Source organism: Salmo salar, chromosome 15, assembly GCF_965601325.2.
Source record: "Salmo salar chromosome 15, fSalSal1, whole genome shotgun sequence".
In the NCBI taxonomy this organism is placed as follows: Eukaryota; Metazoa; Chordata; class Actinopteri; order Salmoniformes; family Salmonidae; genus Salmo; species Salmo salar.
This window is the reverse complement of record NC_138305.1, coordinates 111123644-111142500: the sequence shown is the minus strand read 5'-3', so window position 1 is coordinate 111142500 and position 18857 is coordinate 111123644. Positions and strand designations below refer to the sequence as shown.

General features: G+C 43.9%; 1 protein-coding gene across 1 annotated transcript in view; it reads right to left on the bottom strand.

The window, feature by feature from the left end:
• The window catches only part of cacna1fb (calcium voltage-gated channel subunit alpha1 Fb), a 183032-nt gene that overhangs the window by 138329 nt on the left and 25846 nt on the right, over window positions 1–18857 (bottom strand). The window contains exon 3 of the mRNA XM_082962277.1: window positions 3455–3594. Within this exon, the coding sequence (XP_082818403.1) occupies window positions 3455–3594 (140 nt within the window). The remainder of the gene's footprint in view (window positions 1–3454; window positions 3595–18857) is intronic.

Here is an 18857-nt window from a genome sequence, read left to right as displayed (position 1 = left end):
TATAACACATCATCATCATCATCGCCTTCATCCCCACCTGAGTTAGATGTATTTTGTATTTTATTATTATTTCCCCTCTATTTAACCAGGTAGGTTGGTTGAGAACAAGTTCTCATTTACAACTGTGACCTGGTCAAGAATAAAGCAAAACAGTGCGACACAAACAACAACAAAGAGTTACGCATGGAATAAACAAACGTACGGTCAATAACACAATAGAAAAAAAGTCTATATACAGTGTGTGCAAATATAGTGAGATTAGGGAGGTAAGGCAATAAATAGGCCATAGTGGCGAAATAATTACAATTTAGCAATTAAACACTGGAGTGATAGATGTACAGAAGATGAATGTGCAAGTAGAGATACTGGGGTGCAAAAGAGCAAAAAAATTTAAATAACAGTATGGGGATGAGGTAGTTGGATGGGCTATTTACAGATGGGCTATGTACAGGTGCAGTGATCTGTGAGCTGCTCTGACAGCTGGTGATTAAAGTTAGTGAGGGAGATATGAGTCTCCAGCTTCAGTGATTTTTGCAATTCGTTCCAGTCATTGGCACCAGAGAACTGGAAGGAAAGGCGGCCAAAGCAGGAACTGGCTTTGGGGATGACCAGTGAGATATACCTGCTGGAGCGCGTGCTACGGGTGGGTGCTGCTACGGTGACCAGTGAGCTGAGATAAGGCGGGGCTTTACCTAGCAAAGACTTATAGATGACCTGGAGCCAGTGGGTTTGGCGACGACTATGAAGGGAGGGCAAGTATAGCCTGGTAGTCAAGTATAGCCTGGTAGTCAAGTATAGTCTGGTAGTGAAGTATAGCCTGGTAGTCAAGTATAGCCTGGTGGTCAAGTATAGCCTGGTGGGCAAGTATAGCCTGGTAGTATAGCCTGGTAGTCAAGTATAGCCTGGTAGTCAAGTATAGCCTGGTAGTCAAGTATAGTCTGGTAGTATAGCCTGGTAGTCAAGTATAGCCTGGTAGTATAGCCTGGTAGTCAAGTATAGCCTGGTAGTCAAGTATAGCCTGGTAGTCAAGTATAGTCTGGTAGTATAGCCTGGTAGTCAAGTATAGTCTGGTAGTATAGCCTGGTGGTCAAGTATAGCCTGGTAGTCAAGTATAGCCTGGTAGTCAAGTATAGCCTGGTAGTCAAGTATAACCTGTATAGCCTGGTAGTCAAGCATAGCCTGGTAGTCAAGTATAGTCTGGTGGTCAAGTATAGCCTGGTAGTCAAGTATAGCCTGGTAGTCAAGTATAGCCTGGTAGTCAAGTATAGCCTGGTAGTATAGCCTGGTAGTATAGCCTGGTAGTATAGCCTGGTAGTCAAGTATAGCCTGGTAGTCAAGTATAGCCTGGTAGTATAGCCTGGTAGTCAAGTATAGCCTGGTAGTCAAGTATAGCCTGGTAGTATAGTCTGGTAGTCAAGTATAGTCTGGTGGTCAAGTATAGTCTGGTGGTCAAGTATAGCCTGGTAGTATAGCCTGGTAGTCAAGTATAGCCTGGTAGTATAGCCTGGTAGTATAGTCTGGTGGTCAAGTATAGCCTGGTAGTATAGCGTGGTTGTATAGCCTGGTAGTATAGCCTGGTAGTATAGCCTGGTAGTATAGCCTGGTAGTCAAGTATAGCCTGGTAGTCAAGTATAGCCTGGTAGTCAAGTTTAGCCTGGTAGTCAAGTATAGCCTGGTAGTCAAGTACAGCCTGGTGGTCAAGTATAGCCTGGTAGTCAAGTCAGCTTGTGCTTTTGCCGACACCTTGACATGACACACATCAATGGCTTGTCAACAATGGAGGACTTGTCAACCCCAGACTGAGATCAGGATAGCCTGCTTCATAGGGCCGTATTGTACAATGGTATTTTTATTTGTTATTGCTTTGTTGTTGTGCTCTATAGTGTTTCTGCAATTGCAGACTGATTCCCATCAACATGTATCCACTAAGGAGCTTTAAACCCGCTGATAGACAAAGAGAGAGAGAGAGAGCGAGAGGGAGGAGAAGAGATAGTGAGAGAGCAAGAGAGAGAGAGAGAGAGAAAGTGAGAGAGGGAGGAGAGGAAAGCCAAGGGAGTCTGGGTCGGATTAAGAGACAAACAGGGACAGGGGAGGGAGAAAGAGAGGCAGTGAGATGGGAGAGAAAGGGAGGGGGAGAGGGAGAGGGAAACTGAGATAAAGAGAAGGGGAGTGAGGGAGTGAGGGAGAGAAGAGAAGAGAGCGAAAGGGAGGGGGTGAGGGGTTTGTGTGCCAGAGACTACCAGATCATTCTAGATCCAGATTAACCATAAGCAGGAGAGAGAGCAAAGGGAAGAGATGGAGGAGAGGAGGGGGGTTGGAGGAGAGGAGCAGAGATGTAGGGATGGAGGAGAGGAAAGATGGAGAGGAGGAGAGATGGAAGGATGGAGGAGAGGAGGAGAGATGTAGGGATGGAGGAGAGGAGCAGAGATGTAGGGATGGAGGAGAGGAAAGATGGAGAGGAGGAGAGATGGAGGAGAGGAGCAGAGATGTAGGGATGGAGGAGAGGAGCAGAGATGTAGGGATGGAGGAGAGGAGCAGAGATGTAGGGATGGAGGAGAGGAGCAGAGATGTAGGGATGGAGGAGAGGAAAGATGGAGAGGAGGAGAAATGGAAGGATGGAGGAGAGGAGGAGAGATGGAGGAGAGGAGCAGAGATGTAGGGATGGAGGAGAGGAAAGATGGAGAGGAGGAGAGATGGAAGGATGGAGGAGAGGAGGAGAGATGGAGGAGAGGAGCAGAGATGTAGGGATGGATGAGAGGAAAGATGGAGAGGAGGAGAGATGGAAGGATGGAGGAGAGGAGGAGAGATGGAGGAGAGGAGCAGAGATGGAGGGATGGAGGAGAGGAAAGATGGAGAGGAGGAGAGATGGAAGGATGGACGAGAGGAGCAGAGAAGGAGGAGAGGAGCAGAGATGGAGGGATGGAGGGTTGAAGAAAAGAAGGAAAGATGAGGGATGGAAGAGAGATACATGGGGAAGTCAACCCCGATGATATTCTATGTGATAATGACAGAGGGAAATAGCGAGAAGAGATGAAGTGAATAAATAAACAAGGAACAGTTGAGACATAGAAGAGAGATGGAGAGGAGAGATGGAGGAGAGGAGGAGAGATGGAAGGATGGAGGAGAGGAGGAGAGATGGAAGGATGGAGGAGAGGAGGAGAGATGGAAGGATGGAGGAGAGGAGGAGAGATGGAGAGGAGAGATGGAGGAGAGGAGGAGAGATGGAAGGATGGAGGAGAGGAGGAGAGATGGAGATGAGAGATGGAGGAGAGGAGGAGAGATGGAAGGATGGAGGAGAGGAGAGGAGGAGAGATGGAGAGGAGAGATGGAGGAGACATTGAGGAGAGATAGAACGTGGGGGGAAAGGGGGAAAGGGGGAGAAGACAACTTTAAGAGTTAGTGGACAATTCTAACAATAGGAGTTGGAGCAGGTAAAATAAACATTCTGTTTTACCCGACGATGACAATGACAAAGTCCAACAAGTTCCATCCGTTACGGATGTAGGAGCTGGGATGCATCACTAAGCCATAAGCCAAGATCTTCAGAAAGGTCTCAATGGTGAAGATAATCAGAAACACATATTCCACTTGTTCCTGGAGAAAGAAGAGACAAAAAAAAACAATACAATATCAGACGTTATATCTGTGAATTCAAAACGGACATCATTTCCACCAGGCAGGCATGAATAACACAAACATACAACATTTTTTTTTTTAAGTACGATGAGAGAGTATGCTAAATTACTCAAAAGGTAAAAAGTGAAATGCCAGTTGTCTTTCTGTTCCAATTGATCAAATCCGACTCAAAAAGGACCAGTCTATGAGAGAGGCTTTGTGAGAGATCCGACTCAATGGACCAGTCTATGGACTACAGAATGTGTTTGGTATTAGAGGACTGTAGAATGTGTTTGGTATTAGAGGACTGTAGAATGTGTTTGGTATTAGAGGAGAGGACTGTAGAATGTGTTTGGTATTAGAGGACTGTAGAATGTGTTTGGTATTAGAGGACTGTAGAATGTGTTTGGTATTAGAGGACTGTAGAATGTGTTTGGTATTAGAGGAGAGGACTGTAGAATGTGTTTGGTATTAGAGGAGAGGACTGTAGAATGTGTCTGGTATTAGAGGAGAGGACTGTAGAATGTGTTTGGTATTAGAGGACTGTAGAATGTGTTTGGTATTAGAGGACTGTAGAATGTGTTTGGTATTAGAGGAGAGGACTGTAGAATGTGTTTGGTATTAGAGGAGAGGACTGTAGAATGTGTTTGGTATTAGAGGACTGTAGAATGTGTTTGGTATTAGAGGAGAGGACTGTAGAATGTGTTTGGTATTAGAGGACTGTAGAATGTGTTTGGTATTAGAGGACTGTAGAATGTGTTTGGTATTAGAGGACTGTAGAATGTGTTTGGTATTAGAGGACTGTAGAATGTGTCTGGTATTAGAGGACTGTAGAATGTGTTTGGTATTAGAGGAGAGGACTGTAGAATGTGTTTGGTATTAGAGGAGAGGACTGTAGAATGTGTTTGGTATTAGAGGAGAGGACTGTAGAATGTGTTTGGTATTAGAGGACTGTAGAATGTGTTTGGTATTAGAGGACTGTAGAATGTGTTTGGTATTAGAGGACTGTAGAATGTGTTTGGTATTAGAGGACTGTAGAATGTGTTTGGTATTAGAGGAGAGGACTGTAGAATGTGTTTGGTATTAGAGGAGAGGACTGTAGAATGTGTTTGGTATTAGAGGACTGTAGAATGTGTTTGGTATTAGAGGACTGTAGAATGTGTCTGGTATTAGAGGACTGTAGAATGTGTTTGGTATTAGAGGAGAGGACTGTAGAATGTGTTTGGTATTAGAGGAGAGGACTGTAGAATGTGTTTGGTATTAGAGGAGAGGACTGTAGAATGTGTTTGGTATTAGAGGACTGTAGAATGTGTTTGGTATTAGAGGACTGTAGAATGTGTTTGGTATTAGAGGACTGTAGAATGTGTTTGGTATTAGAGGACTGTAGAATGTGTTTGGTATTAGAGGAGAGGACTGTAGAATGTGTTTGGTATTAGAGGAGAGGACTGTAGAATGTGTTTGGTATTAGAGGACTGTAGAATGTGTTTGGTATTAGAGGACTGTAGAATGTGTTTGGTATTAGAGGAGAGGACTGTAGAATGTGTTTGGTATTAGAGGAGAGGACTGTAGAATGTGTTTGGTATTAGAGGACTGTAGAATGTGTTTGGTATTAGAGGACTGTAGAATGTGTTTGGTATTAGAGGAGAGGACTGTAGAATGTGTTTGGTATTAGAGGACTGTAGAATGTGTTTGGTATTAGAGGACTGTTGAATGTGTTTGGTATTAGAGGACTGTAGAATGTGTTTGGTATTAGAGGACTGTAGAATGTGTTTGGTATTAGAGGAGAGGACTGTAGAATGTGTTTGGTATTAGAGGAGAGGACTGTAGAATGTGTTTGGTATTAGAGGAGAGGACTGTAGAATGTGTTTGGTATTAGAGGACTGTAGAATGTGTTTGGTATTAGAGGAGAGGACTGTAGAATGTGTTTGGTATTAGAGGACTGTAGAATGTGTTTGGTATTAGAGGACTGTAGAATGTGTTTGGTATTAGAGGACTGTAGAATGTGTTTGGTATTAGAGGACTGTAGAATGTGTTTGGTATTAGAGGACTGTAGAATGTGTTTGGTATTAGAGGACTGTAGAATGTGTTTGGTATTAGAGGACTGTAGAATGTGTTTGGTATTAGAGGACTGTAGAATGTGTTTGCTAGTAGACAAAGGAGTTTGTGAGCCTTTCACAGGATTACCAATCTGCCATTATCCCTCTCTCTGTCTCTCCGTAACTCTTTGTCTGGATGGATTGGCACACACACTGCCCAGACCTGACACACACACACGCACACACACACACAGAGGCCCGGCCTGCTACTACAAACACATATGTGCACACATACACAGACAGGCAAACAGGCCACACACACACACACACACACACACACACACACACACACACACACACACACACACACACACACACACACACACACACACACACACACACACACACACCGCCCCTCCCTCATACACAGGCACTCTTGACTCTTCTACAGTGATACAGTGCCTTCGGAAAGTATTCAGACCCCTTGACTTTTTCCACATTTTGTTACGTTACAGCCTTATTCTGAAATGTATTGAATAAATAAAAATCCTCAGCAATGTACACACAATACCCCATAATGACCAAGTGAAAACAGTTTTTAGAAATGTTTGCAAATTTATAAAAAATTTAAAACAATAATACCTTATTGTACTCAGACCCTTTGCTATGAGATTTAAAATTGATCTCAGGTGCTTCCTGTTTTCATTGATCATCTTTGAGATGTTTCTACAACTTGATTGGAGTCCACCCGTGGTAAATTCAATTGATTGGACATGATTTGGAAAGGCACACACCTATATAAGGTCCCACAGTTGACAGTGCATGTCAGAGCAAAAACCAAGCCATGAGGTCGAAGGAATTGTCCGTAGAGCTCCGAGACAGGATTGTGTCGAGGCACAGATCTGGGGAAGGGTACCAAAACATTCTGCAGCATTGAAGGTCCCCAAGAACATAGTGGCCTCCATCATTCTTAAATGGAAGAAATTTGGAACCAACAAGGCCTAGAGATATTTAGGGGATACAACCTTCCCAGATCTGCAGATTTTGCGGTGAAGAGATAGAATCATTAGATCATTTGTTTTGGTTCTGTCCATGTGTAGCTTGTTTTTGGTCACAGGTCCAGGAATGGCTGAAGAATTACAACATTTACCTGGAGCTAACACTACAGATCGCACTATCCGGGTGATTTGAAAAGTCATAGTCAATAATCGATCAATAATATAATAATACTTTTAGCAACAACAACAAAAAAAGTTTATCTTTAATTTACAATCTGTAGAAACGATGAGAATAGAAAGGTTCAGTACTTTTGTGAAACATCACCGCACAGTTGAAAGATATATGGCAAATAGAAATCCAATATGGATGGTGTTAAGGGGAAAGATGGGAGGGGTTGAAAGATATATGGCAAATAGAAATCCAATATGGATGGTGTTAAGGGGAAAGATGGGAGGGGTTGAAAGATATATGGCAAATAGAAATCCAATATGGATGGTGTTAAGGGGAAAGATGGGAGGGGTTGAAAGATATATGGCAAATAGAAATCCAATATGGATGGTGTTAAGGGGAAAGATGGGAGGGGTTGAAAGATATATGGCAAATAGAAATCCAATATGGATGGTGTTAAGGGGAAAGATGGGAGGGGTTGAAAGATATATGGCAAATAGAAATCCAATATGGATGGTGTTAAGGGGAAAGATGGGAGGGGTTGAATGGAGCTGAAGATTATGAATAGTAACAACCAATAACTAATAAGTAATGTAAAGCTGCGTCGGTAAAACGCATACAGGGTCAGAACTTTAGTGAAAGAAATAGATGGGAAGGGGTTAGAGGAAGGAGAGGAGTAAAAACAAACAAAATATCACTATTGTAAAATAGACTGTGTCTGTAAAATGTATATAGTGTGTAGAAGCCTAAGTGCTATTGTTCATTAGTTTACTCCAATTAGGGGAGGGTTAGAAAGTAATAAAGGAAAATATAATAAAAAAAAAAAAAAATGTGTATTTATATGTATGTATGTGTATAGCATCATGCTGTGAGGATGTTTTTCAGCGGCAGGGACTGGGAGACTAGTCAGGATGGAGGGAAAAATGAACGGAGCAAAGACAGGACCTCAGACTGGGGCGAAGGTTTACCTTCCAACAGGACAACGACCCTAAGCACACAGCCAAGACAACGCAGGAGTGGCTTTGTGACAAGTCTCTGAACGTCCTTGAGTGGGCCAGCCAGAGCCCGGACTTGAACCCGATCTAACATCTCTGGAGAGATCTGAAAATAGCTGTGCAGTAACGCTCCCCATCCAACCTGACAGAGCTTGAGAGGATCTGCAGAGAAGAATGGGAGAAACTCCCCTAATACAGGTGTGCCAAGCTTGTAGCGTCATACCCAAGAAGACTCGAGGCTGTAATCGCTGCCAAAGGTGCATCAACAAAGTCCTGAGTAAAAGGTCTGAATACTTATGTAAATGTGATATTTCAGCTTTTTATTTGTAATACATTTGCAAAGATTTTTTTTAAAACCTGTTTTTGCTTCGTCATTATTGGCTATTGTGTTTAGATTGATGAGGAAACATTTTTTTTTTAAATACACACACACACACACACACACACACACACACACACACACACACACACACACACACACACACACACACACACACACACGGACACACACATGGACACACACACACACACACACACACACACACACACACACACACACACACACACACACACACACACACACACACACACACACACACACACACACACACCACCCTCCAGCACTGTTGCTGCTTTGGTTTCAATGATCACAGAAATGCAAAAGCACAAAATCCTCACGTAACCCCCCCCCCCAAAAAAATAACCTTTTCAAAGTGTCAGAATGACCACAGTTAGAAACATCACAGTCTAAAACAACATCTAGGGTAAACACAATGGAAATGGAACACCTTTATTTTTTGCCTGTTATAGTATTTCTATGTCTAGGTAATTGGGTGTTGGACTCTCAATTGGAGGCAGGTGTTTTTAGTTGTCTCTGATTGAGAGTCCTATATATAGGTATGTGTTGGTATTAGTGTTTTGTGGGAGATTGTTTCTGTGTGTAGCTCCAAGCCTTACAGGACTGTTATTCGTCGTTGTTTCTTTGTTGTGTACGTGTTTATTTTTGGTTTCACCTTCTTTGCCAACTAAATAAAAAGAAGATGAGTGCACATTTCCCCGCTGCGTCTTGGTCCGCTTTATCCGACGACAACTGTTACATTTACATTTCCCTTAAAACCGGTGAAAACTGATGATATTTGGACATTTGCACAGGACCAAATCTTTCCACTGTTTTCGAGTTATTGCATTTTTTTTTTTTTTTTTTTTTACCCGGTCCCTAAACGAAACAGACAACTTTACCGGTGTTAACTAGATAAGTAATACATTCATTCTATCAATGTAAGACATTATTCTGGTGAGCACTACTTTATGACAGAAGAGAAGCTGCATGTACAATATCAAACTATCCTTGAAAAAACAAATGGTCTTCCAAATATCAGAAATTATAAGCAGAAACTTTAGGGTGAAAGTAGCCAGTAGTAAATTATAGTAAATTGTGACTCGATTCAGGAAACTAGGCGTATGTCGCACGTCACTACATCACAGGAGAGGCATTTCAACGTAAACCTTTTTTTTTTTTATTATGAAAATGCATTTTTTAGTAGAAATGCCTTCTGGAACTTTCATGTGCCTTAATAACAGACTTGTATGCCATCTGTAAATATGAATAAAATTGTTAAATTACGAGCCTTGTTGGTTTAGCCACAGAAAAAAAACAGTAACCTTCCTGCTAGCCATGATTGGCTGAGATAATGAGTGGGCTGGACATGCCGAGAGATGAGTTCGGATTGGTCTGCCATGTAGCGCGCTTCTGTCTATAATATGAGCTGGTCAGTATGTGTAGGTAATCCTTTCTAACGCTGCTTTTAATAAAGATATCACGTAGTAGAACTGCATCAGTGTTGCTCTCCATTTTCTGGAGGACCCAGTTTAGAAATCAGTGGAATTAGAGTATGTAAGCTAAGGAGATGGAGAAAATTATGGCATTTGATTGCAAATATGCAGACAGAGTTTAAAAGAGAAGGCACAGAAGGTTGTTGTATAAAACAGCTGTCTCCGGATTACATCTTCAAACTAAGGGCAAACATGGCATCCGTGACAGAGAGGGAGAAGCGTCCATCCATGTACACAGGTAAGAGAGTCTAGTTAGCTACATTTTCAGATATTACACTTGTCAAATGTTGTCAGAAAATCATTTTCATTTCAAGTTAAAATGTACTGTTAGCTGTCCGGCTCGCTAGCTAACATGACGTGTATGATCTGTGAAGTAATATTATTTGTATTTCAGAGACATTTGCTAGTTCTAGCCTAATGTTAGCTAGCTAACATTGAACTTGGTTGGTTAGCTACCTGCAGATTCATGAAGGGTATAAACATTATGAGTTGGGATTATGGTTCATTGTTTACCTAGCTAGCTACATGTCTAAACAGAAGACTCCACTATGCAAGTAACCATTTCAATAGAATGTTCATGATGTCACTATGACAACTGTTGATAGATGTAGATGGTATATTCACTCTACTCTGATTTCAGAGCACTCTCGTCTGAGTGTGCCAGAGCGCAGAATAACTGACGGATGTACGAACGCTCAACATCTGTTGAATATGGCCGGTGTCAGTAAATGTCGGCCAAAAAAAAACAACATAATTAAATTGTTTCCAGCAGCAGTTAGTCACTAACGCTCTGGATAACATACAAACAGCCTGACCAGCTCTGCTAGTGTGAGTAAAATTGTCAGTGAGCTGTTCTCTCATTTGTGTCTGGAAGTAGCTAGCAAGCTAGCCAACGTTAGCCAGTTTGCTTGGGTGCTTTACTGCTGTTCTTAGGTCAGAACGCTCGGATCAACCCTACTCCTCGGCCAGAGTGTCCAGTGTGTGCTCTGAACACTCCGAAAGTGAAACGCTCTGAATTTACGAACCAATTTCATTCTAGATTATGTATTTCTATGTTTTTGTATTTCTATGTTGGCCTGATATGGTTCCCAATCAGAGGCAGCTGTCTTTCGTTGTCTCTGATTTTTATATAGCTACTGTGAAGCCTGCAGAACTTTATGTTTGTTTTGTATTTTTCTTTGTTTTGTTCGGTGTTCATCTATTAAAAGTAAGATATACGCTTACCACGCTGCACCTTGGTCTCATTCTTACAACGAACGTGACAGAAATGTTTCCCAACAATGCAGACTTAAAAAAAAAGAATCGTAATAAAAAATATAGATATTTGATTTATATCATATCAATATTTAATTATTGTTGTTTTCAAAAAAAACGGATTGTTTGTTTTTCATTTCAATTACGAAAACAAAATGTATTAGAATAATTCACGGTTCTTGGCATTGTGAGACTTCCTCCATGGCTTTGTGAGACTTCCTCCATGGCTTTGTGAGACTTCCTCCATGGCTTTGTGAGACTTCCTCCGTGGCTTCGTGAGACCGTCCGTGGCCAAAGACAGTCTCACGAAACCATGGACAGTCCTGATTGCTTGTTTTTCAATTTTGATACCAAAACAAACTTATTTGAATAATTCACCTTCCGTGGTTTTTGTGTCCGAACGTCCATTGCTAAAAAAAAATATTATTTTTTTAGAATTATTCTCATTTGTTTCGTAAACAAAATGAAAAACAAGCAATCTATTTTTTTTTAAACAACAATATTTAAATAGGATGTGGTCAGAAACATGATATCATAAATCTTATCTCTTGTTCCATGAGCACAAGCCACTGTGTGCACATGCCGGCCTAAATGTCTTCACGCATAACATTTGAATACAAAATATTAGGCTTGTTGACATACGGGCGGCAGGGTAGCCTAGTGGTTAGAGCGTTGGACTAGTAACCGAAAGGTTGCAAGATCGAATCCCTCACCTGACAAACTCTGTTGTTCTGCCCCCTGAACAAGGCAGTTAACCCACTGTTCCTAGGCCGTCATTGTAAATTAGAATTTGTTCTTAATCTTAACTGATTTGCCTAGTTAAAAAAAAAAATGGCATTACAGGGCTCTCTGAATAGTTTGGAGTAGCTTGTCTTTGGTAGGCTATCGGAGAGCTCTTTGAAAATGGCGATGGATAGCCTACTTGAACAAGCTAACTAAAGTATACAGGTATGTAAATTATGGAAAAAGACACACCGATGTGAAGCTGATTAACCAGATTTGACTGAGAGGAGGCAATGCTTAATCAAATTCATTCTAAATTGGGGGGAAAAGCAATCGTTTTTCTTTATGTTTAAGATATTCACTGGCACGTCTCTTATTCCGTGGGGACCGTGCGTCACGGCTGGATAGGCTGCTCTCAAAATCCACGTCATTCCCAGTCCCAGCCTTGGGCCCAGCACCACCAGACCCAGCACCTGTCCCAGCCCCAGGCCCTGTCCCAATCCGAGTCCCAGTCTTAGCCCTAGCACCACCAGCCCCATCCCTGTCCCAGCCCCAGTCCCTGTCCCAGCCCCAGTCCCTGTCCCAGCCCCTGTCCCAGCCCCAGACCCTGTCCCAGGCCCTGTCCCAGCCCCAGTCCCTTCCCCAGCCCCAGTACCTGTCCCAGTCCCTGTCACTGTCTCAGTCCCTGTCCCAGCCCCAGTCCCTGTCCCAGCCCCAGACCCTGTCCCAGCCCCAGTCCCTGTCCCAGCCCCAGTACCTGTCCCAGTCCCTGTCCCAGTCCCAGGCCCAGTCCCAGCCCCAGACCCTGTCCCAGCCCCAGTCCCTGTCCCAGCCCCAGTACCTGTCCCAGTCCCTGTCCCAGTCCCAGACCCTGTCCCAGCCCCAGTCCCTGTCCCAGCCCCAGTCCCTGTCCCAGTCCCAGTCCCAGTCCCAGTCCCAGTCCCTGTCCCTGTCCCTCTCCCAGTCCCAGGCCCTGTCCCAGTCCCTGTCCCTGTCCCAGCCCCAGTCCCTGTCCCACTCCCTGTCCCAGTCCCAGCCTCAGCCCCTGGCAGTCTCAGCCCTGGCCCTAACCTCTGCCCCTACACTATCCAAATGTGTTTTTACTACTCATCACACACACTATTGTGAGGAGAGGGGGAGGGGAGAAAGAGAGAGCAAAATAGCACGAAAGAGTGAGGGGGTAGGGATAGAGGGATGGAGAGAGTGAAGGGGGGAGGAGACAGGGAGGAGAGAGAGAGTAAGCTGCTTATCAGGACATAGAGCATTTAGAGCTGTCAAACGAACAAAAAGTCTCTCTGTCTCTCTGTCCAACGAACAGACAGTGTCTCTGCCAAAGGAACAGACATTCTCTCAGTTTCTCTGTCAAACGACCAGACAGTCTCACTGTCTCTCTGTCAAACGAACAGACAGTCTCTCTGTCAAACGAACAGACAGTCTCTCTGTCAAACGAACAGACAGTCTCTCTGTCAAACGAACAGACAGTCTCTCTGTCAAACGAACAGACAGTCTCTCTGTCTCTCTGTCAAACGAAGAGACAGTCTCTCTGTCAAACGAACAGACAGTCTCTCTGTCAAACGAACAGTCTCACTGTCTCCGGCAAACGAACATACAGTCTCTCTGTCTCTCTGCCAAACGAACAGACAGTCTCTCTGTCAAACGAACAGACAGTCTCTCTGTCAAACGAACAGTCTCACTGTCTCTCTGTCAAACGAACAGACAGTCTCACTCTCTCTGTCAAACGAACATACAGTCTCTCTGTCTCTCTGTCAAACGAACAGACAGTCTCTCTGTCAAACGAACAGTCTCTCTGTCTCTCTGCCAAACGAACAGACAGTCTCTCTGTCAAACGAACAGACAGTCTCTCTGTCAAAAGAACAGTCTCACTGTCTCCGGCAAACGAACATACAGTCTCTCTGTCTCTCTGCCAAACGAACAGACAGTCTCTCTGTCAAACGAACAGACAGTCTCTCTGTCAAACGAACAGTCTCACTGTCTCTCTGTCAAACGAACAGACAGTCTCACTCTCTCTGTCAAACGAACATACAGTCTCTCTGTCTCTCTGTCAAACGAACAGACAGTCTCTCTGTCAAACGAACAGTCTCTCTGTCTCTCTGCCAAACGAACAGACAGTCTCTCTGTCAAACGAACAGAGTCTCTCTGCCAAACGAACAGACAGTCTCTCTGTCAAACGAACAGACAGTCTCTCTGTCAAACGAACAGTCTCTCTGCCAAACGAACAGACAGTCTCTCTGCCAAACGAACAGACAGTTTCACTCTCTCTCCCGCTCCCTCCCTTCTCTCTCACAACCTTCACACCTCTCTCTCTCTCTCCCCCAATCGCCCTCTTTTCAATTCCCTCTCTTTATCCCCCTCTCTCTGTGTCCAACCCTCATCATCCCACAGGATGCGGACACATACAATCATTATGGAAGGTGTAGTGTCATCCCACTGGGCACACACTGGTTGAATCGACATTGTTTCCACATCGAACCAATGTGACCGGTGTTATGATTCTGACAGGTACATAAGAAGTTCTCAACACATTGTCCACACACCTAGGCAATACAGTTAAAGTTCTATCTGTGGAGACTTGATGATCAGTTTCATTGAAAAGCCCAACTGCTCTGCTGAAGTTTTCTGCACACGTAGTCCATTCACTGTATTGCATGGCAGTGGTGGCGCTGTCCATGGTGCTGAATCCCAGTCAACTCAATGAGTCCTTGTTAATGTTCACTTAAAAGGTTCAGTTCTCTATCGCCAGAAACACCCAGCAACGTCCAGGAAACTCTTTAAAAGGGGCAATCTGCAGTTGTTACACACCTCTTCAGACTTATAAATTAATGATATAAAAGTCTTAGAACACCTACTTATTCAAGGGTTTTTCTTATTTATTTTTTACTATTTTTTTTGTATAATAATAGTGAAGACATCAAAGCTATGAAATAACACATATGGAGTCATCTAGTAACCAAAACAAGTGTTAAACAAATCAAAATATATTTTATATTTCAGATTCTTCAAAGTAGCCACTCTTTGCCTTGATGACAACTTTGCACAATCTTGGAATTCTCTTAACCAGTTTCATGAGGTAGTCACCTGGAATGCATTTCAATTAACAGTTATATCATTAAATGAATGATATATATCCATTAATTCTTGAAAAATATATATTTTTTTTAATGTCTTACGCTCTTAGTTCAACTGTCACGCCCCATCCAAACCCAATATATAAAGATTGTTTTACTAAATGTAAACAAACACTGTATAGCCTCAAAACATGTTTAAATGATCAAATTGATGTCATGGATGGTCCGGTCTTGCATACATAGCTTGGTCTATGAATTTGAGAGTGGTTACATATCTCCAAGCCCATCCCTTTTTTACCAAAACAGAGGCAGATGACCGCTGTGTTACTCTTTGAATTTCTGATTGGCCCTTTAAATGGTACCTTTTTCATGTATTTATTTCTGTTTACTGCAGATACTTCATTGTAATTCAGCCTGCATCACTTCGAATATCATTACCATTAAGGTCACCCAGCTCAGATGGACCACAACAAGGCTTGGACATGCATTCTAATTAGTGTGATGTAGTTAGTTGTTAGGGACTTGAAGCAGGATCTGTCTGGTTGTTAGGGTCTTGAAGCAGGATCTGTCTGGTTGTTAGGGTCTTGAAGCAGGATCTGTCTGGTTGTTAGGGTCTTGAAGCAGAATCTGTCTGGTTGTTAGGGTCTTGAAGCAGGATCTGTCTGGTTGTTAGGGTCTTGAAGCAGGATCTGTCTGGTTGTTAGGGTCTTGAAGCAGGATCTGTCTGGTTGTTAGGGTCTTGAAGCAGGATCTGTCTGGTTGTTAGGGTCTTGAAGCAGAATCTGTCTGGTTGTTAGGGTCTTGAAGCAGGATCTGTCTGGTTGTTAGGGTCTTGAAGCAGAATCTGTCTGGTTATTAGGGTCTTTAAGCAGGATCTGTCTTGTTGTTAGGTTCTTGAAGCAGGATCTGTCTGGTTGTTAGGGTCTTGAAGCAGGATCTGTCTGGTTGTTAGGGTCTTTAAGCAGGATCTGTCTGGTTGTTAGGGTCTTGAAGCAGGATCTGTTTGGTTGTTAGGGTCTTGAAGCAGAATCTGTCTGGTTGTTAGGGTCTTGAAGCAGGATCTGTCTGGTTGTTAGGGTCTTGAAGCAGGATCTGTCTGGTTGTTAGGGTCTTGAAGCAGGATCTGTCTGGTTGTTAGGGTCTTGAAGCAGGATCTGTCTGGTTGTTAGGGTCTTGAAGCAGGATCTGTCTGGTTGTTAGGGTCTTGAAGCAGGATCTGTCTGGTTGTTAGGGTCTTGAAGCAGGATCTGTCTGGTTGTTAGGGTCTTGAAGCAGGATCTGTCTGGTTGAAAGGGTCTTTAAGCAGGATCTGTCTGGTTGTTAGGGTCTTTAAGCAGGGTCTGTCTGGTTGTTAGCGTCTTTAAGCAGGATCTGTCTGGTTGTTAGGGTCTTTAAGCAGGATCTGTCTGGTTGTTAGGGTCTTGAAGCAGGATCTGTCTGGTTGTTAGGGTCTTGAAGCAGGATCTGTCTGGTTGTTAGGGTCTTTAAGCAGGATCTGTCTGTTTGTTAGGGTCTTGAAGCAGGATCTGTCTGGTTGTTAGGGTCTTGAAGCAGGATCTGTCTGGTTGTTAGGGTCTTGAAGCAGGATCTGTCTGGTTGTTAGGGTCTTTAAGCAGGATCTGTCTGGTTGTTAGGGTCTTGAAGCAGGATCTGTCTGGTTGTTAGGGTCTTTAAGCAGGATCTGTCTGGTTGTTAGGGTCTTTAAGCAGGATCTGTCTGGTTGTTAGGGTCTTTAAGCAGGATCTGTCTGTTTGTTAGGGTCTTGAAGCAGGATCTGTCTGGTTGTTAGGGTCTTGAAGCAGGATCTGTCTGGTTGTTAGGGTCTTGAAGCAGGATCTGTCTGGTTGTTAGGGTCTTGAAGCAGGATCTGTCTGGTTGTTAGGGTCTTGAAGCAGGATCTGTTTGGTTGTTAGGGTCTTGAAGCAGGATCTGTCTGGTTGTTAGGGTCTTTAAGCAGGATCTGTCTGGTTGTTAGGGCCTTTAAGCAGGATCTGTCTGGTTGTTAGGGTCTTTAAAACAGGATGTTAGAGCTTTTAAAACCAAATACTCTGTCAGTTGGCCAAATACCATAGTAATGCTAGGACTGATGAAATACTATAGTAACACAGACAATGCCATAGTAACACAGACAACGCCATAGTAACACAGACAACGCCATAGTAACACAGACAACGTCATAGTAACACAGACAACGCCATAGTAACACAGACAACGCCATAGTAACACAGACAACGCCATAGTAACACAGACAACGCCATAGTAACACAGACAACGCCATAGTAACACAGAGAATACCATAGTAACACAGACATCACCATAGTAACTGTCACGGTTGTCGTAAGAACGGGACCAAGGCGCAGCGGATGTTGAGTTCCACATATTTATTACAAAGTGAAACTTTAAGCAAAAACAATAAATCAATAAACGAAGAAGGAAACGTGACTACGTGGCGCACACGCACAAAACAATATCCCACAAAACACAGGTGGGGAAAAAGGCTACCTAAATATGGTCCCCAATTAGAGGCAACGATTACCAGCTGCCTCTAATTGGGGACCATACAACTCACCAACATAGAAATACAATGACTAGAACACCCCCCTAGTCACGCAGTGACCTACTACACCATAGAGAAACAAGGGCTCTCTATGGTCAGGGCGTGACAGTAACACAGAGAACACCATAGTAACACAGACATCACCATAGTAATGGGCTGATGGAGAGAACGATTACAATCTTTTTATCGGATCAAATCTGAAGGAAGCACTCAGAGCGATTATAATCTCCTGGGGTGGCACGGCATGGGCTGTGTGTCAGGGCAACGGCATATATAATACAAAACGCTGCTGCCTTCACACTGGATAACCGCCAGGACACAGAATGAGCCATTTGACAGAAAAATTAGACTCATAACATGAATCTTATGCACATTCAACCCCTTCCGGTCCTGATGGAATAGAAAACCATTTCCCCCCTCTCTCTGTTTTGTGTCACACAATGTTCAGATGAACTCAGTCCAAGATGGGACCAATGTTCAGCTTAACTCAGTCCCAGATGGGACCAATGTTCAGCTGAACTCAGTCCCAGATGGGACCAATGTTCAGCTGAACTCAGTCCCAGATGGGACCAATGTTCAGCTTAACTCAGTCCCACATGGGACCAATGTTCAGCTGAACTCAGTCCCAGATAGGACCAATGTTCAGCTGAACTCAGTCCCAGATGGGACCAATGTTCAGCTTAACTCAGTCCAAGATGGGACCAATGTTCAGCTGAACTCAGTCCCAGATGGGACCAATGTTCAGCTGAACTCAGTCCCAGATGGGACCAATGTTCAGCTGAACTCAGTCCCAAATGGAACCATTTTGCCATACTGCATCTCACGAGTGCTAAATTATTGCTGGGTAAAAGTGGTTGTAAAACTCTTCTGGTAAATTAAAGAATAAGAAGGATTCTCCTCACATACCTTAAACCCTTTCCACAATACTGAGCCAATCCAAGCCAGCCCAAGCTGTACTGAGCTGGCCCTTTTACACACTATAGTTGAAACTGTTCTTGAAAGGACAAAAGAAGCACGGTATGGTCTGGGTCGACAAAATAGTATGAAATGGGTCAGTACATATTGTCTACACAGTGATGTTTGATCAGAAGGAACCACATTTGATCTACTAAACAGTACTGGCATCCAGGGACCAGAAATTGGTCTGGGTATTTCTAAAACACAGGCCCATGTTTTCCCTCGAGGCCACTGGCCTGTTTCCCTTGAGGCCCCCGCATCAGCCTGTGTTTCCCTTGAGGCCCCCGCACCGGCCTGTGTTTCCCTTAAGGCCCCCGCATCGGCCTGTGTTTCCCATGAGGCCCCCGCATCGGCCTGTGTTTCCCATGAGGCCCCCGCATCGGCCTGTGTTTCCCTTGAGGCCCCCGCACCGGCCTGTGTTTCCCTTGAGGCCCCCGCACCGGCCTGTGTTTCCCTTGAGGCCCCCGCATCGGCCTGTGTTTCCCTTGAGGCCCCCGCTCCGGCCTGTGTTTCCCTTGAGGCCCTCACTCCGGCCTGTGTTTCCCTTGAGGCCCCCACTCCGGCCTGTGTTTCCCTTGAGGCCCCCGCATCGGCCTGTGTTTCCTTTGAGGCCCCCGCACCGGCCTGTGTTTCC